The 23,005-nt window shown below is 39.2% G+C and overlaps 1 protein-coding gene across 3 annotated transcripts in view; it reads left to right on the top strand.

Moving 5' to 3' along the window:
• Positions 1 to 20,934, top strand: part of fxr2 (FMR1 autosomal homolog 2) — a 36,527-nt gene extending 15,593 nt beyond the window's left edge. Inside the window, exons 6-17 of one of the 3 annotated variants that reach the window (XM_079809263.1) lie at positions 496 to 589; positions 677 to 793; positions 1,417 to 1,587; positions 3,768 to 3,846; positions 3,955 to 4,112; positions 4,327 to 4,413; positions 6,220 to 6,439; positions 7,349 to 7,528; positions 8,709 to 8,912; positions 14,924 to 15,019; positions 18,002 to 18,096; positions 19,236 to 20,934. In XM_079809263.1, the coding sequence (XP_079665389.1) occupies positions 496 to 589; positions 677 to 793; positions 1,417 to 1,587; positions 3,768 to 3,846; positions 3,955 to 4,112; positions 4,327 to 4,413; positions 6,220 to 6,439; positions 7,349 to 7,528; positions 8,709 to 8,912; positions 14,924 to 15,019; positions 18,002 to 18,096; positions 19,236 to 19,346 (1,612 nt within the window). In that variant the 3' untranslated portion in view covers positions 19,347 to 20,934. Of the gene's footprint in view, positions 1 to 495; positions 590 to 676; positions 794 to 1,416; positions 1,588 to 3,767; positions 3,847 to 3,954; positions 4,113 to 4,326; positions 4,414 to 6,219; positions 6,440 to 7,348; positions 7,529 to 8,708; positions 8,913 to 14,920; positions 15,020 to 18,001; positions 18,097 to 19,235 lie in introns of all 3 variants that reach the window. The other 2 variants (XM_079809262.1, XM_079809264.1) reach the window with 2 other exon arrangements.
• The last annotated feature ends 2,071 nt before the right edge of the window (positions 20,935 to 23,005 follow it).

The raw sequence follows: 23,005 nt of genomic DNA, 5'->3' as shown, positions 1-23,005 counted from the left end.
CTGTAATCTGAGGGTGCAAAAAATCTAAATAGTGAGAAAATCGGCTTTAAAGTTGTCCAAATGAAGTCCTTAGCAATGCATATTACTACTAATAATAATTTTTAAAATATATTAATGGTAGGTAATTTACAAAATATCTTCATGGAACATGGTCTTTACTTCATATCCTAATGATTTTTAGCATAAAAGAAAAATCGATAATTTTGCCCCATACAATGAATTGTTGGCTATTGCCTCAAATATACCCGAAGCGATGACTGGTTTTGTGGTCCAGGGTCACATCTTCTGTTCTGTCCACATCTGTCTCAAAGCTGTCAGTTGTTTCAAGCTAACCAAATTAAGCCAATGCCAACCTCAACAAATGGTGTGACATGAATGAGTAAAATAAAATGTATGACCCAGGATATATTTAGTATGTGACCAGCAGAACCATTGATGTATTGAATGTGTAGTTTGGAATTTTTGGAAGTATTATTATTATTTTTTAATCATCAGCTGTTTAACTGAGAACATCCACAAAGACTTCAGGAAAGCAATCGGAGCCAACTGCATCTTCTGCAACACCTCTACACACCAACTAATAGTCCTGGTCAGTGTTTAATTCTCATTTATTCTCGCTTTATGATACTGAAATATGCGCTGTTGCGTCTGAAGGTGTTTTTCTGTTTCTCCACAGTCCACAAACGAGTCCACGGTGAAACGAGCAGCCCTACTGAGTGACATGCACTTCCGGAGTATCCGCACCAAACTCATGCTGATGTCCCGCAACGAGGAGGCCACCAAACACTTAGAGGCAAGCAATCATAGGGATATTAGTACTATTCGTTACTCATTTTACATTTTAAATGGGTTAGCCTGTCCTATGAAGATATAATAGCGGAGTGAGATTATAGCATTGACTGTTAATAATATCCACTTGACCGATTTAGCAGAAATGGTAGCTCCCCCTTGTGTCAGTTCCAGACTTGATCATGTCATTTGTAAAGCAGTTTTTGTTCAATTGAGTGAATATTGTAGAAAAATATTGGTCATTCGATTGTGTCATGTGTATATATTGCCGTTTATGTCTCTCAGCATGATCTGTAGACGTCAGTATAGGCATAAACCCATATAAGTTGACGATACATAACTTCTTGTACAACAGTATTTTGCCTCAAATTCACCAAGTAAACAAACAGCCATCTGTGCTTTTTTTTTTTAGAGCAGATTTCCCCCCTGAAGCACCACAATTCAGAAATAATTCCTCCGCAGCTCAAACTTTATTGCACTGTTGATTGTTAGTGCAGTTGTCTTTCTTTTGTTTGTCATTCTATGCATGTTCCTGTAGACGTGATTCTGGTCATGCTGGTATTCCCCCTGTGGCTTAATTAAGCAGACAGCCGGCTCAACACGCGTGTGTTTTTGTGTGTGCCGCAGACAAGTAAACAGCTGGCGTCTGCGTATCAGGAGGAAGTGAGAGTGCGTGAGGATCTAATGGGTCTGGCCATCGGTTCTCACGGCGCCAACATCCAGCAGGCCCGCAAAGTTCCCGGCGTCACTGCCATTGAGCTGGAAGAAGAGAGCTGCACATTCAGGATCTACGGAGAGGTCTTCATCTGTTCTTTAAGATCTGCTTAGGGGTATAACGGTACATGCATTCGTACCCAAAAGTTTTGGTACGGGTGTTTCAGTTCGGAATGCGAGTGTACTAAATGAATACCCACGATAGGAACAACTTATGATTTTTTTTTTTAAGTCGACATTTGTGATATAAAGCCGAGGCGACGTCGCCTAGTCGCTGATGCCACCATTAATGAACAAATAAGCCTGAACCTCGAGCTGAGACTCGAGTGTGGGTTGCCTTGTGCACAGCTATGGCGTACGACACACAAGGCTATTGCTCCTACAGCTCTTTGTCTTTGGGTTATTGTATTTATCTGATTTAGAATGAGCAGAAATCTGGGAGACAGATAAAGTAGCACAATAAAGATTATATTTATATGAACGCATTAGTGAGAGCGCGATTGCGTGTAAATTCATTCTACCTGGCAGCTGTTTCTGTGTGTGCATGATCAACTTCTGTATGTGTGTGCGTGTTACAATGCAGCAGTGCATTAGTTTAGAGCGCCGATTAACTTGTGCACAATAAGCCGTTTAAAACGTGCATTATAAGATTCATTTTTATATTTTATTTATTCATTTTATTAAGCCTGTTGCTTTTAAAAGATAATTTAAATAATTTTATTTTATAAGCCTGTCACTTTTATAGATTATTATAGAAAAAATAAAAGATTAACTATCTATTTTATTTTATTAAGCCTGTCAATTTTAAAGGATATGTATTTATTTATTTATTTATTTATTTAAAATTAAAACTGTTTTTCGTCAGTGGGCGGAGTTAGTGTAAATAGCCCACCTTGTTGGCAAAGGCTATTTGCACTTAGTCAATAGACACTCCGTATAGTTTATATCGACATACTTTTTGATGTTGCAAACATGCGAAAACTAGAGAAGGACACATCAACGCTTCCCAAAAAATTGCATGCTGCAAAATATCATTACGTAACACAATATACACATGCTTTTGTAAGCTCACCTTAAATAACAAAAATGCATCAAAAACATATCCTATGACAGCTATTTATTGCACAAATAAATGCTCAGCCATTCGCATGTTCTCTGTATAGAAAATGTATACGAACACGCTGTTGCATCATTGATAACTTTTGAGACTTATTTTGCAGTGTTTTATGAGCCGTTTGGTCGGTTAAATGGCTGTAAAGAGCGGTCACACTCAGTGTGGATGAATCGCGTTTGTGTGAAGACTCAGGATCTACTGAAGAGAACTTATGCGACGCAGAAACTCATACAAAGCAAAAATAATCACTCGTTTTTGATCCATTAATGCATCTCACTTACGAATGCGATCTCACTCTTTGAAGCGCCTGTCAATCAACACGTGCTGCTGTGTTAAGTGAGGCCTCTTCTCATAGGATAAGGACACGCAGTCTCATGAATAATTAAGTGAGGCCTCTTCTCATAGGATAAGTACACGCAGACTCATGAATAATTATGAGACACCGATGAGTCAACGCCGTACTATAGTACGACAAAATGTCACATCCTGTGGCGTTGACATAAAAATGAATTTAAACCCGGAAGTTGAATATAGCGCAAATTATTTTTTTTTTAATTAACTAGTTTTCTCCTACAATCAAAATGAAAGGATGGTGAACACTCATAACTCAGTTAAAATAGCAGAACATTAGGTCTAGGGTTTCATGACCCTTTAAGCGCCGCAAACTAAATCATGGCTTGCCCTACAGTCAGATGCGTGCTGTTTAATGCGACGCGTTTTGCACATCCTACTCTGTACATTTCCCATAAAGGATTATCCAGACAGCAAATGAGTCTGTTTAACTTACCAGACTTCAGTGCACAAGTGCGCAAAATAATTCTACCCTTATTCTAAAATAGTTTGCTAATGTATTTTGCATCTAAAAGTGTAAGCTCTTCAAATTTCTTCTCCTAATAAACTACAGTGTGTCGCTGCCAGTTGCAGCACTATTGACAGTTTTTTTTTTTTTTTTTTTTTTTTTTTTTTTTATTTAAAGACAGTCATAGTTCAGTAAACCAGTATAACATGGTTTGTTTTTCCCCTTCTGTACTGAAAACCGTGATGTTTTTGTGTACCGTTACACCCCTGGTTCATCATATGTGGTTTTATAGAGATGCATGTAAGGTGAGTGTCAGCAGTGTTTTGACCCGTTTTGTCTTTCTGACTCCAGACCCCAGAGGCAGTAAAGCAGGCCAGAACTTTCCTGGAGTTTAAAGAGGATTCCTTCCCGGTTCCGAGGAACCTCGTCGGTGAGTTTTTGGTTTTCTGCGTTTCATTTGGATTTGTTTGTGGACAGACATTAACTATGCAATAACTGTGAAAATCGAGCTCTTACCCAGTGATTCTCTTTTAAACAGGCAAGGTTATTGGCAAAAACGGCAAAATTATCCAGGAAATAGTAGACAAATCAGGTGTGGTTCGGGTCCGGATCGAAGGGGACAATGATAAAAAGCTGCCCAGGGAGGAGGTAGGCAGGCAGGGGGCTGGCAGAGACACCACTGTCAGCAGCCAAGAGGTGAATGAGCCGCCCACCTGATACAACAAACCTCTCACTGATACAGCTAAATAAAACCTCAGGGAGGAAAACAACAACATTATTAGTAACAAGCTGTTTATTTTCGTGCAAGTGTACACACATATTGGGACATGTTTTTAACCTTTACATCCGATATAGCTTCTGATTTCACTAACATCCCAGCGGCTGTTCCTCCTCTTCTCTTGTTTTTCAGGGAATGGTTCCCTTTATCTTTGTTGGAACCAAAGAGAACATCAGTAACGCCCAGGCCTTGCTCGAGTACCACGTGGCCTACCTTCAGGTTAGTCACCGGTTATAAAAACGGGAGGTTTGGCATTTTTCGGGCATGCATTTCACCTCAAAGGTTGTTCAGCTCCTGAACTGATTGCAGTTGCTTAAGGAAATCCCATGAAACCTTTATTCGCAACATACAATTGCACAGATGCATTGTAGCGCTAAAGACTGTTGTCTCTTGACTGGTCAGCCGATCTCCACCTTCATGGAAAGCTGTTGGTCACCCTTAACCACGAACTGATGCTAAAAATACCCCATTGGGGTAGATTTGGTGGGGGAGGGGGCAAAGTGTGGATTACATGCCATCTACCCAGGCACCTCTCAAAATAGATCTTTCCCCTCTCCGTCCCGCCCCAGCTCTACCAGTGCTCAGCTGCTGTTTCAAACCGGCAGCTGTCACATTCTGATTCGACACCCTCACACACGTTTACAGACATGTTGCATCTAGTGAAACCCACTGCAGTAAATGCTGTCCGTGCAGATAATCCTGCGTGTGTGCGTGTGTGCGTGTGCGTTTTCGTGAAATATCAGGACACAAATGTGTATAATGACATGGGTATGACATAGGTATTACAAAAAGAGGGTGAAATATGAGGACGGTCCCCATGTCCTCACTTTTCAAAATGCTTATAAATCACACAGAATTAGGTTTTTTTTTTTTTTTCACAGAAAGTGAACTGCACAGTCTCCTGTGAGGGCTAGGTTTAGGGGCAGGGGCAGTGTGTGTGTGTGTGTGTGTGTGATGGGTAGGTTTAGGGGCAGGGGCAGTGTAAGGGGATAGAAAATACGGTTTATACGGTATAAAAACCTTTACGCCTATGGAATGTCCTCACATTTCACAAAAACAAACGTGTGTGTGTGTGTAGTAATTATACTTTATTATATTATATATTTGTTGTCTTTTATACTATTATCAGAATATTTGTTATATATATATAATTTATGATTTAATAGTTGTTGTCTTTTATACTATATTAACTTAGAATATATATATTCAAAATTCTGTTTGCTTTAAAAAAACTACTTTTATTATTATATTACATGCTTTGTCTTTTATATTATTTATACGGTTATATTATACTCTATTATCTTATATTTTATTACAAACTGTATAATGCTATTAATATTGCTAACAATATAAGATATTTTAAAATTTTACCCTGTTTGCTTTTAAATAATGAAAAACTAATTATATTTAATAGTTTTAGTTTTTTGTATTTTACATTATAATTATATATAGTTTTTATTATCTTATATTACATATTGTATTATATTATATATTATACTGTGAGCAATAAAAATATAATGTAATATTTTTTAATATGTCATGGATGGATGGATGGATGGATAGATAGATAACTTTTCATGTTTGCTTTTTTAAATAATGAAAACTAGTAATTATATTTTATTATAGTTGTATAGTTTTTTTGTATTTTATTATGTATGGTTTTACATGATTTATTGTATTATAATTTATTATGTATGTATATTATATTATAATAAATATAATATATGAATTATATTATATTTAATATAATCTATATAATATAATATATTAATTATATTATATATTATATTAAATATAATGTAATAAATATAATTAATATAATATTATATTATATTAATTATATTATCGCAGGTGCATGTAATTTTCTTTTTACTATGGCAACCAGTCTAGATGAAATGATCTTTTGTGATAGTTTTCTGTTGGTGTTTTCTCTAACTCTGCGTATGTGCCTGGCACCTCTCTCTCTCTCTCTCTCTCTCTCTCTCTCTCTCTCTCTCTCTCTCTCTCTCTCTCTGTGATTGACAGGAGGTGGAGCAGTTGCGCCTGGAGCGTCTGCAGATTGATGAACAGCTCCGTCAGATCGGGGTGGGATATCGCGCAGCCCCCAGCCGCTCGGGTTCAGGGGTCGCCGGCGAGCGTGAGCGAGGCTACCTCACGGACGACAGCACCAACTCCCTGCAGACCACACGCACCTACGGAGGAAGAGGACGTGGACGCAAACCTAACAATACCTACTCTGGCTATGGTGAGAGACTACAACTCCCATGATGGCCCTCTGTCGTGGACAGTCTATCCAATCGTTAAGTCTGACGTCAAGCGTCACAGTTTCTGGGTCCAAACGCTCTATCAGATCCCAAAAGCAAACAAACGGCACTAATACACACTCACAGTGTGAATGATGTAAAACTACTGAAGAATCATGATCCTGACTTTTATCTCCAGACAGTGATTCATCTTTTATGAATCGTTAAAATATTGGTGTCTGGGATGTTGTGAGTCCAGAGACTGGTGTATATATATATATATATACACAGGCAGTTTATAAAAGCTTAGTAATATGATTAAATAGTCCTCACAGACGGCTGTCTTTCTGTGGAGGCTTGTACCCCTTACATCGCGACTACAAACGCAAACATTTTATGATATCTGTGTCATAGTATTATGTATAACAAGATTTACACAGGGCTGCCTTAACCCTGTTGTACAAGGCATTGCTTTTAATTTCCTCTAAACCACTAGATGGCACAAAATCCCTCTCAACACCTGCCTTTCACTGTTCACCTGGAAGTTTGTCTGATTCTTGACACGATCTCTAGCAACATCACATATGGGAATTGTAAACGGCACCTTTTCCTTGTGGTGTGCCTTCAGCCATATAAATAAAATGTATATTGTCATTTATGAATTCTCCAAATCGTGTGCCAACTTAATATCTATCTACAATATTTTTGTGGGAAGCACTACAAATAAAGCCATCAATAACTGTGATCCTATAATCCTAAATGGCTCCAAATAATAATGCCATCACAACCTGCTTTTCACACAATGTTCAGAAGCAAATGGAGTGTTTATCAGCTGAATTGCTGCTCAATCTGCTGCCTGCTGCTTAACACGCATCTTTTTTGTTCTTTATTCATCCTTGTCTTCTCCGCAGGAACAAACTCTGAGCTGTCAAATGCGTCAGAGACGGAAGAGACGGGGGAGCGGGAGCTCAGGCCAAAAGGGGTTGGAGCGGATGACCGGGGCTCCAAGCGCGGAGGCCGAGGCCGTGGCTCCAGCACTGGCAGGGGCCGCGGAGGACCAGGCCCTCGAAACACTAACACCATCAGCTCAGGTACATGCCGCTTGTAATCAAGACAACATTCAATAATTAAGTCTTGGAACTTTTCATAGTGAATATAATCTTTTCTAGTTATGCTGTAAAGTATTTCATCTGGTAGAAATTGCTCACTTGTGAGTGAAATCTCTCTTGCTATTAATAATAATAATAATATTGTCCTCCAGTAGAACAACTGGAAGTATAATGAAAAATTAATTATAAAAAGTTGTCTTAAATATAGTTTGAGAAATCAATACAATTGATATGATATAAAAAAAATTTTTGATGAATTATTACCTCTTTTCCTACAAGCACTTTTTTTTTTTTTGGAAAAAAAAGTTGCCAGTCACTGCCAGCATTTTTTATCATTTTCACAATTTCTTGCCCCCAGAACTTTTATCTGTATGATTATCTGAACATGCAATATATCAAAAGAAAGAACAGATCCTTTGCTTTTAAACAACAACAAGAGAGCCTTTTATTTTTTACCAACACTTGAATGTGGGTAAGTTTTGTAAAAAAGCAACCAAAAGCGAACAGATGGCAGCGAGTGCTTTTGCTATTTAAACAACCTGACGCAGGATGTGAAAATGATAACCGCGTCAGGCTGAAACTAGAAAAAAACACTTGCGTCACACCTGGCGTTGTGTTGTGCCGGGTGTATAGGGCTCTACATCTGGATCCGATTCAGAACTATGATCAAAACATAGATGGAGTCCATCACTACCCCAAAGCTTCACAGTCCTATAGCTCATTTCATTCACGACATTTCATTCAGTAACATTAGGCAGCTTTGATTTATATTCTGTTTAATGTTTGATGACTGCGTTATTTTACATGTGCATAAGCAATGCTTTCATTGCTGCTTCGCCTGTGTTTTGATCCAGATTTAATGTACTCTTTTCAGAAGATTCAAAACAGCGCCCCCTACCATATAACAGTGAAAACATGGATTTGTAAAATCACAGGTGCAGGTGTTTCGCATTCATTCGACCACTCGACGTACACTTACGTCACTGGTAGTTCCTATTGTGCTGGGTTAGACCCTACTCTGAAGTCTAAAATCATTCCTAGTAAACATGCCAAAAAGTGCGGGTACTTCCAGCAATAGTTACATGGCCTATGAAAAGGTTCCTCCTCATGCAAACCCCTGCCTATCGTCTTTGTGCCCTGCTCATCTTCTGTGTGTTTCCAGTGCTCCGAGATCCAGACAGTAACCCGTACTCTCTGCTGGAGGGAGACGGTGAACCAGGCGGCGATACAGACGCCAGTGAGAACATGGGCGGCATTGACCGCAGGAGGCGTTCCCGCCGTCGCCGTAATGACCAGGAACCCAGCCTTATGGATGCAGCCGCTAACGAATCGGACAGCCAGGCAGCCGCCAGCGAGAACGGACTGGGTATGACAACATTTCAGGGTTTTTTTGACACACAAGTTGATTTTAAGAAGAAAATGAGCTCACATTATTTGTACCCTGTATTTGCATAGCAGTATTAACTTCTTTTTTTTTTTATTGTTTTCCCCCTTTTGCCATTATTATATTCTAATGATGTAATTTAAGGGTGTGACGATTAGGGTTGGGGACCGAAACCCGGTTCCAATATGGCACCGGGACCTTTATAACCGGTATGTACCGGACCGAATCAGAACGCAGATTTCAACAGACACGCTCTGCGCTCATCACATTTCACAACTATTCTGTGTTTTCAATCACATAATGTTTATTTGAGGTTTTCAGACATTTAAATGCTCATAAGTACTAGCAAAAATACACACTGATGTCTATGGAAGCAGCAATAACACTCCTTTCAGACAGTTATAATTTGACTACGTGTTTTATTCACATCAGATACACACACATTATATGGTAGGGATCAACCGATATGGATTTTTTTAGTGCCGATACTGAATTTTTTTTTCATCAGCCTTAGCCGATGACCGATATGGGCTGCCGATTTTCTTGAGCTGATATTTGGAGCCGATACTGCTTTTGCTCCCTCAATTCCCTCAAGTCTCAATTTAAAAAAACGGAACATTTATTGAACTAAAAAAAACACAATATTTAACAAATAGTAAAAACAGGTGAGGTAGAACAAGGGAAAAAAAGAGTTCAGTGGTGTAAATAAATATTTAAGCATAAATAAAATAATTACACTATGGCACACAGTAGCAACAAGCAAGCAGCATAATAAAGTGCACACTGACTGTACTATACTTCATTTTAAAACCATTTACAACCTAGTCATTTCATGCTTAAGTGTACTTAACTTAATCTCTTGTTGAGCAACACCAGTGGTAATTCAGGAAAAAATCTCCCAATGCTCCACGTGAAACTTCGGTCTTTCGACCTTTTACCATCATGTCAATTCTCAATTGATTTTGATTAATATGCGCGAGGGAAGGAGAGCAAGACATTTTGACAATGGTGAGAGTGCGCGTGCGGCCGGAGGAGAGACTCTCTCTCTGCTCGTTCTCTCAGCAACACATGCGACCTGTCAGAGAAGCGCAACAGTCAGTCTCATCACTCACCGATCAAATAAGGCTTAAGCGGGATAAAAATTTGCTTTGGTAGCCGCCAAAGAACACAATATGTGGCGGCCGGTGTTGATTCTGTGGCGCACCACCGCGACTTAGTCTATGTGTGGGAAACACTGGAGAGACACACACACACACACACACACACACACACACACACACACACACACACACACACACACACACACACACACACACACACACACACACACACACACACACACGTCTAAACCGCAGCCAGGTGGTCGCTGAATAAAACTCCCACAAATACCACTAAACAACGCCAGCATTACTTAATCCTATGAGCAGTGTTCGTAACAGCTACCATATGCATACGAATAGCCTACAACTTCGCTATTTGCAGCTCCCTAAATACAATGGCAAGCAGTTTTATAGACGAGGCATTCAGCATTTGTGTTTTCCATTTGGATGCACAAACTTACTTAGCTATAGCTGCAAGCACATATAGAGCAACGTGTTTCCACTTTCAAAGTGTATGGCAATATTTCAACTAAGTCAAACGGTTAAAAGATTCTTTGAAAGTTTAAAACTTTAACTTTTCTTGAAGCTCTCTGCTAGTGGATGCATGAACTGCAGCGTCTCCAGCAACACAGAGCTGCCTGTGGACGCCTGTCTGTAAATAATGCCGGGAAAAAAATATTGGCGAACGCAGCAGCCTTGTATCGGCCGATACACGTAAAAATCACAAATATCGGCCGGCCGATATATCAGTCTAACACTATTATATGCTAACTATATAGTTAAGTTTACTCTATTCTTCTCCCAGTTCAGCGGTCACGTACTTTCTTGTATTTCATGAGACGTGGATAAGTTACGTAATGTAAATCCGACAGATCCAATTCTCTGAGGCGCAAACCAACATGGCGCCGCCCATCGCGCATTATAGGTCAACTAACACACATTCACTCACACATAATTTGAAAATCAGAATATCAGATAGTTCGTGACATAGTTAACAAGTTTGTGAATATTTTGAAGAAAAAACGAAATAAACCCGATACTATTGCGGCTGCTGTGTGTCATGTGAGAAGCATGACGTGTCGCCATGGAAACAATAAGGCGATGCGTTCTAAAATATTTAGCCAGAGAATATGGTCATATTTCTGCAAAATAAAGCTGAAGCTCGAAGCTGGTTTGTAGCATACCAAGAATACAGAGAATATAAGAATACTGCTGTTATTACTGTAACTGTTATTTAGTGTTAAATTAGGCCTGTTGTAGTTGGGTTAGGTGGCTCAGGTTTTACTGTAAATTGTGTTTTGTATTGATTTATATTTTTAAGTATACATTAAACCTTTAATAAATGGTTCAATTTAAATAATAATAAAAAAAAGCCATTCTTTAATGTCATCCACCTCGTTTTGTGGCTCTTTTTTTTAACATTTTTTTAAGGAGGCACTTTTTTAGGCACCGGTACAGTTTTAAAAGTATCGGTTTGGCACCGGTATCAGAAAAAAACTCAAACGATACCCAATCCTAGTGACGATACACTTAGCTCACAAGACGAGACGATACATGATATTGGGTTCACGAGAATGAGATAAGACACTAACTTCAATGATAAAATACAACGATCAGGCATAACATTATGTCCGGTGAAGTGAATAACACTGATTATCTCTTCATCACGGCACCTGTTAGTGGGTGGGATATATTAGGCAGCAAGTGAACATTTTGTCCTCAAAGTTGATGTGTTAGAAGCAGGAAAAATGGTTGAGTTTGACAATCGCTCTCGTGGTACTTTCCGATCGGTCTGTGCAGCGCTGCTTCAAGTCGAACAAACCTTTTGCTTCAGTCAGCAGAGCTAGGGCAAAAAATGTGTGTGACAGACTACAATTCAAATATTGTTTACAAGGTGAAACTGGTGTGAGGCTGATGCAGATGCCGTCTCATGCTGCTGTTTCTTTGCAGCCAAATTAACTGGAAATACTACATTTGGATTATCATAAGCAAGGTCGGAAATGAATGGGGGCTTGGGGCAAAAATGTATTAATGGATTCTCTTCTGTGGAATGTGTCATTTCTGGTATTTAATTGAGGAATCGTGACAGCCCTACGCTAATCATCTTGTAATGAATGTCACTTCATTATCATATGCAGTAAAAGACAAAACGATATAATGCAAGCACTGTTAAAGGTTATGCCACAAACTCAACCCATATGGCAAACATCTTGACCAGAAATATTGTCACGTTTTAATATTGTGAGCTCGTGGCACGAGATCTCGCCACACCCCTAAAGTCAAGGATATGCAATGCAGCAGCGAGAAGGTGGTTTCTGTGCATGTCTCTTCATTCGTTCTCTTGTGGTTGTTCACCTCACTAGTTGGCTGCTCAACTCTTTGTTTTTGTTTTGGAGTTGTTTTGAAGAATGTGGTGAGGTGACCTAATTCTACTTTCACTATGCAGTTAGACGTAATCATCTTTGAATGGGTTTCAAGAAATCAACGGACTCCACTTCTGTGATTTGTTGATCTCTCTCTGATTTTAATAATGTATTCGTAAATGTTGAAATAAGTCAACAAGGCTGGATTTATTTGATCACAAATACAGTAAACGGTACCAATTTTGGTACCAGAGCAAAAACTGTTAAATTAAAGGATTAATTCACTCCAGAATTGACAATTTCCTGATAATTTACTCACGCCCTTGTCATCCAAGATGTTCTTCAGTCGAAAAGAAATCAAGGTTTTTGTGGAAAACATTCCAGGATTTTTCTCCATATAGTGGACCTCAACGGCTTCAATGCAGCTTCAAAGAGCTCTACACGATCCCAGCCAAAGAATAAGGGTCTTATCTAGAGAAACTGTCATTTTCTAAAAATACATTTTAAACTATGTAAATACTCTTTACGTCTTGCACTAGCGTCCACAACTTCACACATTTACGTAATCACATTGGAAAGGTCCCATGGACTGAGAACTAGAACTCCAATCAACATCCAGGATACGCACACGTGTCATTCAACACAACAACTTTTGAACGGTCCTCCTCCTCCACACTTCTCCATGTAAACACTGGGTCTGTACTTATGCCTACGTCACGCGTGACCTTTCCAACCTGACTACATAATGCGTGAAGCCGTGGGCGCTAGTGCAAGACGAGCATTTGTGGTTAAAAAGTGTTTTTTGTTTTTTTTTTTTTGAAAATGTTTCGCTAGATAAGACTCTTATTCCTCGGCTGGGATCGTTTAGAAGCTGCATTGAAACTGCAATTTGGACCTTCAACCCGTCAGAGTATGTGAGCGCTCCATCACAAGCTCATAATATAACTGCATTTTTAGCCAGAACTCGCACGTTAGACACTAGCTTGATACAGATGGATCACTCAAATCAGAAAGAATGTAAAGGTTATGAAGACGGCGATGGACATGAGTGGGATGTTATAGTTCAAGGAATTTTTTTGTACCTTCTTCATACTGAATATGATCGTGTGAAAGCTCATTTCAAACAGGTAGCACTTAATCACACACAATCGCTCTCTCTAATGCTTTCAAACTAATCTTACAGTGCTTATCTGCTTAGTTATCGGTGTCTGATTTTGAATGAGCAGAAATCTGCAGTGTAGAGTCCCGTAGATAAAATAACTGATGAAAACGTACTATTTTCATCTTTCCAAACTAAATTTGCACGGCAATAAACACCATAAACTATCTCCTATTGTTTGTTTATTTATTTTTTTCACTTAATGTCTGTTATAAACCAAACTTTTGTGATATTTCAGAGAATGCTTAAATACTTTAGCCGCAAATTTCCTCGGAGCGAAGACTGAGCAGTGTTTCTGATATCCGTGTGTGAGGAGTGGAGCGGGAAATGGTGAAGCTGGAGCGGAGTGATTATTGAATGCTTGGGTGAAATTTCTGCCGCTCCACTCCGTTCACACACTCCGGTTCCCGTTGAAGTCCACTATATGGAGAAAAATCCTGGAATGTTTTCCTCAAAAACCTTAATTTCTTTACGACTTCAGAAAAAGGCAGACCTTGAACATCTTGGATGACATTGGGGGGAGTAAATTATCAGGACATTTTAATTCGGGGGTGAACAAATCCTTGAAGTACTTCAAAAACACCTGCAGTCCACACTACAACGTGCAAATGCTGTTTTCAGATTGATCCACTTTGGAAAGCGCTTTCGCTGGACAAAAATGCCGGACAAAACGGAGAGAAAAAGATGCGTTTTCAAACGAAAGCTTGTTTAGTGTGGACAAGGCCTTCGTGACTAGCACCGCTGATTGGCCAACGGGCTCAACAGATATGATTGTGATTGGCTACAATGCTCAACGCTTGTTACATGCTGTAAACAGAAACCTTTCACACTCAGAAAACACTCAAACAAAAACGAATTAGAGCGTTTGAAAGCAACCTGGTGTTTGGTACTATTGGTAAATGCTGGTACCGCCAACTTTTCTCTCTTTGTCTGTTTTTTTTAAGTACTGACTGATACCGGTAGTAGCAGTACGCTTGACAACCCTAGTCACTTTTGTTCAAAAGTATTAATTTAAAATCTTACTGACCTCAATCTTGTAGTGCATGTCCCTCTCTTCAAGTATTTTCTTTGCTTTGAGTTTAATGGGCTAAATTGTCTCAAGGATAAAGAGAACATGACATTTATTTCCAAGGTAATGGCAACTGAAACCTACTCTTGACTGGATTTATGGGGAAAGTTATATTTGTAAAATGCGGATAATCTGTATACTTGAGAAAATCAGAAAAGAACAAAGCCTTTGGGTCATAAAGAATCCTCAAAGAAAATTAGCTTGATGGGAATTTCGCGCAAGTGCCTCAGAAGATAAACTGAAAACAAATTGGTCCCGTTGCATCTCATGCTCTCTTTGCCTTTCCTCATTTCTCTCAGAAGAGGAGGGCCGGCCCCAGCGCCGCAATAGGAGCCGCCGTCGCCGTAACCGCGGCAACCGTCCTGAGGGAGGGTCCACTAGCCGTGACAGACAGCCAGGTGAGCGAGTGGGAAGGGGGCAGGAGGAAGGGACTGAAGAAAGAGAATTGTCAAGTTGCACATTTAATAGAGCTTTTAGGGTTATTTCCCTCTTTATTATGCAGATTTAGAGAGAGACAGGATGGTAGAGACGAGGATTGGGTGGGATTGTGTTGCTGACCAGATTCAAACTTTCATCACCAGCATGAGCGCCATGGCTTTTTGTGCATTTATAGTATTTAAACTTTAGTTTTTTAACAGAACCCTGATAAAAAGAATTTTCTTTATTTTCAAGTTTCCACTGTCAGAAGTTGTGAATGGTACCCTGAAACGTACCGGACCACTTTTGGCACCCTTCGCTTGGGGTAGCTAGCACAGTAGTGCGGTACTGAAGGGTGGAGCTAGACTCACTGAAGAGCGTTGATTGGTTGACAAAGAATCGTCACTTGCGTGTGTTTTTCCAAACAAAGCGTGTCGTCGTCTTGTGACAAACTGTGCCGCTTTCTTCTTCATGTGAGAATGACGTTGATCGCTACACCACTCCTTTCTTAAGCGTACTGTTGCCGGTGGAAACGCAAACCGGATCAGGGTTTACGGTCCTGAATCGTACTGTACTGAACCGCACCGCTCCGCTCTGTGGAAACGAGCCATTATAGTGCTGTCAAATCAATTAATCACATCTAACATCAGTTACTTGATTTCGGAGTGATTCAGCTGTTTGAACGAATCAAATCAATGACTCATTTCGACATTTACCGCCACCTACTGGCAGTATTAGTTTCTTATTTATAGTATCATTTCATTAAAAAAAAGAAAAAAAAAACACTTTTAAAGGTGTATAGTTCACCCAAAAATGAGCATTCTGCCATCAAGTACTCACCCTATTGGCCGTTAAAGCCAAAAGGTTTATAATAAATTCTGTTGAATCAATAAAGTATTTTTTTCTAAAGCTACATTTTGTAATGTGTATTTGGCCCCATTTTACACTCTATGGTTCAAGTGACCCAATTCCTTTTTTCCCCTATCGTGTGGCACAGATCGGATATGACGTGAACATGTGTAAGCAGGAAAAAAACGCATGAATTCCGATATCCTCAGATCAGATTCAAGCCTCACTCATATGTGGTGATAAATCCGATATGATTCGGATACGTGCATTTGCGTCTGCCATGTAAGCGGTCAAATCGGATATTCCCCAGTAAATGCGAGTCGTACGTCATTGAAAAAGGGACGGAGGCGAATGACGTTAACTCGGGTGGACACAAATTGTGATCAAGGGCTCTCCTCTTTTTTCTCCGCCTTACAAGAGCAATGTTTTGCTGACCTTTAAAGATAGTGCGGAAAGCAAAACATTGAATAATCATCTCGTCTGCGTCCATTGCATATTGCGCCATTTTACTTCCTTTTCCGGGTCAGAACGTCTCGGGCTGTTTCGCCAGTGTATAGTGTAAATGCAAATATCGGATATGGGTCGCTTTTAAAAGATGTAAGCAGGGCGTCAAAAAAAAATCGGATATAGTCACCAAATTGGAATTGTGCATCAAGACCTGCAGTGTAAATTCGGCCTTTAATGCTCTTCTCATTTAACACAATAATGACTTTAATTTATGTTTTGGGGTAATTTCTCTGCCGAATTTGATGTGTGATTTTAATAGAGGTGTAAAGATATCCAAACAGAACTGACAAACCGCGATAAACCGGTGCACCTCCCACAGTACGGCGATACTCTCACCCCAACACTGCCCTGCTCTGGCCTATTGTTGACCTCACTTTACCTTATGTCACACAACTAAATTCTTCCTTCACATTTGATTTAAATAGTAATTAGGGGTGTAACGATACACGCATTTGTCCCACACATTTCCAGTAGGCCTACGTGTCTTCTCTGCAAATGATGACTACAGCGCTATAGCCCAACCACCTTACTTTCGATAAGACAGTGTCATCTTTCAAAGTCTGCCCATTTTATCACGAAATTCAAACCAAAAAAGCTGTTTTTATGCTCTTTGAAGTGGTGTGACAAGACGCCTCAGTTTGAGCGACGGTGTGCGAGTGAACGTGAGCTTCATGTTTTCTCCCCTGCTGTACCGCACTGAACCGTACAAATGTTATCACTTTATTATATATTTACAAACTTTTATGTTCAATTCTTCGATTTGACAGCGCTAGAATCTTATACATCTTTTATTTATGAATTCTAGATCCTTTTTATGTCTTGTTACATGATGTTTCTTGTAAATATTGGGGGGGGGGGGGGGGGTGTATTTTCCATCAGAGTTGCAGGTTACATGTACCTTAGTATCAAAATATGTCTGTTTCCATTTCTGCAGACATGCAAGTTCTGTGATATCTCTAAAAGGTGTTAACCACAAGTGCTTGTTGTTCCGGTCCCTGGCGTAGGCAATATAGGCACAGCGCACACCGCTCTCAGACACCACTTCCTTCTCTTCTTTATAGTTCGTTTGAGGCATATAATGACAAATCTCGAGAGCACATTGCTTATTTTGTCTAGGGCACCAAATAAGCTGGAACAGCTACTGCTTATAAAGACCACAGTGAGCTGATCGGACCTGCTAGGGTGTATTTTTATCTTGAGTGCATCGTTTAATGGTTGCAAGAGAAGTACAAAGAACCTCAGTAGGTGCTTTCCCTAGTCCCTTCCTGTTGAGTAGACTCTGGGCTGCTTCTGTTCTTCCTCTCCAAATATCTTCTTTTGGGCCTTTCATTTATCATTTATTAAAATGTCATTCCTTATTGGTCTGCCTGGGTCTCACTGCATCAGTATGCTCATCTTTAGATTGAGGCCTCTGAAATTAACATCAACCAATGAAATCCGCACAGTCGTGGTCTTCAGAAGGTGTCAGAGATATATATATAGTTTAGTTTATTGATTATTAGTTTATTATAGATTTATAAGATGTGTTTTCATGCTGTAGGTGATCAGTTGGATCTCTTGCTGTTTTTCTCCCCGTCTGACCTCCGTTGTTCTCTGTGTTGGTTTAGTTTCTGTTGCTGACTTCATCTCTCGTGCCGATTCCCAGAGCAGACAGAATCTCCCAGGGAATGAGGAGGCGACGCAGCACCTGTCCCATCCCAAGGTCTGCGAATACCACACTAAACACACCCCTCACTAATTTGGGGAATTTACCCCCAATAATAATAATAATAATGATGATGATGATGATGATGAATAATAATAATAATTGTTGTTGTTGTTTGCTCTTCTTGCTTGTAGGGCTGCACCATTTGGCCAAAAATGTTTTGATTTGTATATCAATATGATTATTATCAGGGTTAACTAAAAATAAACATTTTAAAAACATTCCTGTTAATTGAAATTAAGCTAAAATAAAATGTATTCCTGGAAAAACTAAATGAAAAATAGAAATGTTGTGATGGCAATAAACTGTAATAAATTTGAGGCACTACCTTTTTTTTTTTTTTTTTTTTTTTTACTGAAAATAAATTATAAACTAGTGCTGTCAAATCAATTGATTAATCGCATCTAACAATTTTGTGTGTGTATGTGTGTGTGTGAATGCATGGGTGTGTATGTATGCATTTGTGTGTGAGTGTGTATGTATGTGTGTGTATCTGTGTGTATCTGTATGTATGTGTGTGTATGTGTGCGCATTTGTGTATGTATGTGTGTATGCATGCGTGTGTGTATGTGTGCATTTGTGTATGTATGTATGTATGCATGCGTGTGTGTGTGCATGTGTGTATGCGTGTGTGTGTGTGTATACATGTATATGTATGTAAGATGTGTTTATTCACGATTAATCAATTTATAATCGTGCTTATTCATAACGAACAGTTTGTAAATATACACAAACTTTTATGTTAAATGCAATTAATCACAATTGATTTGACAACACTGATAAAACTACAACTTAAATAAAAAATTAATGAATCCTACATAGCAGTATTTTTAAAAATAAAATTAATAAAATGACGAAAGCACAACAATGACAAGTTATTTCTGAATATTAATAGAACATTAATAAAACGAATTAACTAAATATTTAAGGAGGATATAAGAAAGAATATACTAATAATTGTATAATACCACTTGACTCTGAAGTGCCTATATTTCATTAAATGGCAGTCTTTGTGTGTGTGTGTGTGTAGCAGCTGTACCACCATCATAAAATGTTAAAAGGCTTTTTATAGGCAATTTCATAAGGATTAGGCACAGAACATAATTTTCAACTGCATTTCATTCTCTCTTCATCAGGAAAACGGGACTAGCGTGAGTAAGGAGGAGCGCGCTCCCTCCAAGCGCTCGCCCAGCAACGGCGTGGCATCGCCCGGGGAGGCTGTAGCCCTGGTGAACGGGGTCTCCTAAAGTCATCTCGCCCCCTCAAGACCCACGTCTAAAGCAAGACACCATGGCAAACTCTGTCCCTGCTTGCATTCACGTAAACCTTTAAACTGACGAATGAAAATCGACTAAAATCCTTGAATTCATACAAGTCTACGAGAAGAAAATGATACAAAAAAAATGACGAACGCATCTACTTTAAACCACACATAACGGTGTATGTTTATCCTATCTATCAGTACTTAGTGCATATTTAAGACGAGCTTGCCAAAAATGAGCTGATGGATATGACTCAATTTCTGACATAACACAGAAAACAGGACGTGACTATTTGGCTTTTATTTTCGATATTTTTTTGTTTTGTTTCGTTTTTTTTTTTGCTGTTGTCGTTGCTGTCATTATTTGTTTTTGTTTGTTCGTACTCACTGGTGTGGGATTGTGAAAACACTCCCAAACAGACGCATCTCTGAAAAACAGTGTTAGCTAAACGAGGGCGGAGCTAGCGGAGAGGCGATGGGTTGAAGGCGGAGCCTCTCGCGAGTGATTGACAGTCGAGTCTGTGGTACTCTGAGTTTAAGGGCAAAACGGAGAGACATTGTGCCTTGAATTTGAAAAAAAAACTTGAGTATTTTCTTTTTTTTTTTTCTCCTTAATATTTGCGTTGTTCATGAGATGAAGTAGATGGTTCCTGTTTGTTTGGTGTTTTTATTTTGTGTGAGGAAAAGACAGGATTATGCAGAATAAGGGGGTTAGAAAGAGAGATAATTAATGCCAAACATGAAATTAGGATGTTTGTCCAAGGTCAAGTCGTTATTTGAAAGCCGTTTAATGTGTGTTTGTGTGTACGAGTGTGTGTCCGATTGTACATGTTGTTGTGAGCGTATAAATTGGGAGGAGCGTTACATGATCCGAGAGACAACCCAGAAGAATCCCGAATGGATTCAGGCTCTTCGGTTAAAATGGGGTGAAAGTGGCACAAGTGTCCAAACTGAACTAGAGAGAGAGAGAGAGAGAGAGATGAACTAACTGACAGGATAAGAGTGTTGATTAATTTTCAGAATTTCAACATCTCTTTCCCCAGCGGTCCACCGTCCCTTCTGGGAAGGAAGGCAGGATGAGTGTGAGCGTGGAAGGAAGCGCACACACACTCGACCGCTTCCGGCTGAAGGGCAGGGGGGCGTTTGTGCCCCTCTGGTGTGGATGGTCTAGAAGGCGCTCTGAGAACAGTGAAACCCTATTAAGATGAAGCCAGTAACACTGAGACAGATGCTGTAGTTCACACACACACACACACACACACACACACACACACGTGCATGCACACACACACATCCGAGAGCATTGTAATGCACTCCAGTTTGGTGGAAAGGAGTTCTGGCCTCTTCTGTCTCTGCTGGAGAGTTTGAAGCGGTGGCAGAGAAGCTGTTCAAGCGTTTGTCGTGTCCCTGGTTGTCATGGTTAAAGGGGAGGGACCGTTCCTTCACTTTATTACTGTCATCTCAGTTCCTGCTCTCAAAGGTTGTTTTTTTTTTTTTTTTGGTTGTACTTTCCACATCGTAGAAAAACAAAAAAGATTAAAATGGAAGTGAAATAAATTATTTCTGGAATGACACCTGTGTGCAGTTTTGTTGCCTTTTCTCTGGTTTCAGTTATTGGCTCTTTCCAAAAATGGGGTGTAAAATACCACAGAATACCTCTGACACACGCTTGCACAAGAAATACAGATCCCTCCAGTAAATGATTGACAAACTAAATATAATGTCAACTGTAAATAAATCAAACCCCCAATTTGAGAGATTTAGTTTTTTTTTTTAAGCAATAAACATTAACTAAAAATCCATATATCCATTAAAAACAACTATGATACCGTTTCTAATGTATGTCTGGGGAAAGTTACTTTTAGAAGTATTTGTTACAATATTGCATGCTACCTAAAAAAAGTAACTAATTGTGTTCATTACAGGTTATTAGGGCAGCACAATGTATTGCAAATGTACATATCGCGAGGGCATGCAATAACTGAATGATTTTAATAGGCTGCTTCAACATTATGAAAAGTGTACGTTTTAGGTCAACGCATATAGCAGAGAATACACTGGGCACACGACTGTTACTTATGCGACTTGCTTGACGTTAAAGGACAACTTTGGTGAAAAATTAACCTGGGGGTAATTAACACATGGTTACCGAGTAGATCGTTCTCTGGGATGCGATTTCATGAAAATCGAATGTAAAGAGTTATATCTCTAAAAACAGATTAGCTTATAAGGCTAGTATATGGGGCACAGAATAAGTAAAATTAAATCGCTAGTTAATACCACTAACAAGGCTCAAAATAGCCTCACACTAACACGGTAGCATAATGAGGGTCCCTACATGCAAACCGAAGCATTGAGAACTTTGTAAGTGTACAAACAGTTTAATAAGAAGATACTTTATAAAGACAGAACATTACGCGTATACAGACAGGAGCCATCTTGGAAAACAGTCTCGACGAGTCGAGCCACAAACTCTGTGCTAAGTGAGCTGGTCGATAGGAATTATCGCAGCTTAGCGCAGCGTTCGTGGCTCGACTCGTACATAATAGGCCTTTATCACAGAGGAATTGAATACCGGAAGTGCGCGTCGAAGCAGTGTGCTGATTCTTCCGGTTATGCATGTTTTCAATGTGCTGTGAACACCTAGCTGAACAAACGACAATTAAAATAAGCATCTGGAGGATGATTTCAAAATCCGGACATTTTCCGAGACAGGAGAAGAGATAAACTGATCATTACTGTGTACAGGATTTTCCAAACTCTGTTGAACTTGTAGTTTTTTAATCCGACATAAGCCGAGGGTCATAAACATACGTGATTATTTCACCACACGGTGTCAGTGCACGTCTAAATAGTGTCCGCGATTAAGTGTGTGTGAGACCTGACGAATAAGATCTGAATTAACATATTGATTTGTATTAATATTTTAGTCATTGTTCTGTCACTTTTCAGTGACAATCATTTCACTGTAGCCTACAGTATATGTAATTCACACATTTATGCCAAAATTCAGTCACGCTGTTAACGTATTACTGTTTAAGATTAATTAAATGCTTAACATTGTTTACTTTCTTTAAGGCAGTTACCGCGCATTCATTCATCTATTTATTACATGAAAATGAACCATGGTTTTTATTACAAATAAAATAAAACATGGTTATTGTAGTTTATCATGGTATTTGTAGTAAAACTAATACGAATGGTAGTCAATCCACGAAAAAAAACATGGTTACTACATTCTTACTATAATAAAACCATGGTTAACTTTCGTAAGGGTGTTTATCAGTCAAATTAATTTAAAAATGTAACAACAGGTATGAAATATGATTAGTAAGAGAAACACTGTTAATGAGAAGAAAATCACTGAACTGCGGCAGGTTAGAAATGTATTTATTATTCTGAATGCACATTTGGATGGGAACATTTCAGCAGGCTGACGATATGAGATGTAAACATCCGCAGTTTGGAAATGCATAGGTCTACAACACACAAACACACAACTTCATCCCACCATATCAGTCTCACCCATGCTCTCCTCTATTCTTTTAGTGTCAGGAAATGGTCAAATCTGAGGTAAGGATGTCATTATTTAGTGTTAGAGCACGGGATCGCTGCAGTTACACCCGCGCTTTGATTGAGTCGCGA

This window comes from Gobio gobio (genome assembly GCF_949357685.1).
Source record: "Gobio gobio genome assembly, chromosome: 2".
In the NCBI taxonomy this organism is placed as follows: domain Eukaryota; kingdom Metazoa; phylum Chordata; class Actinopteri; order Cypriniformes; family Gobionidae; genus Gobio; species Gobio gobio.
The sequence above is the reverse complement of the archived record's forward strand: the minus strand, read 5'-3'. Positions and strand labels throughout refer to the sequence as shown.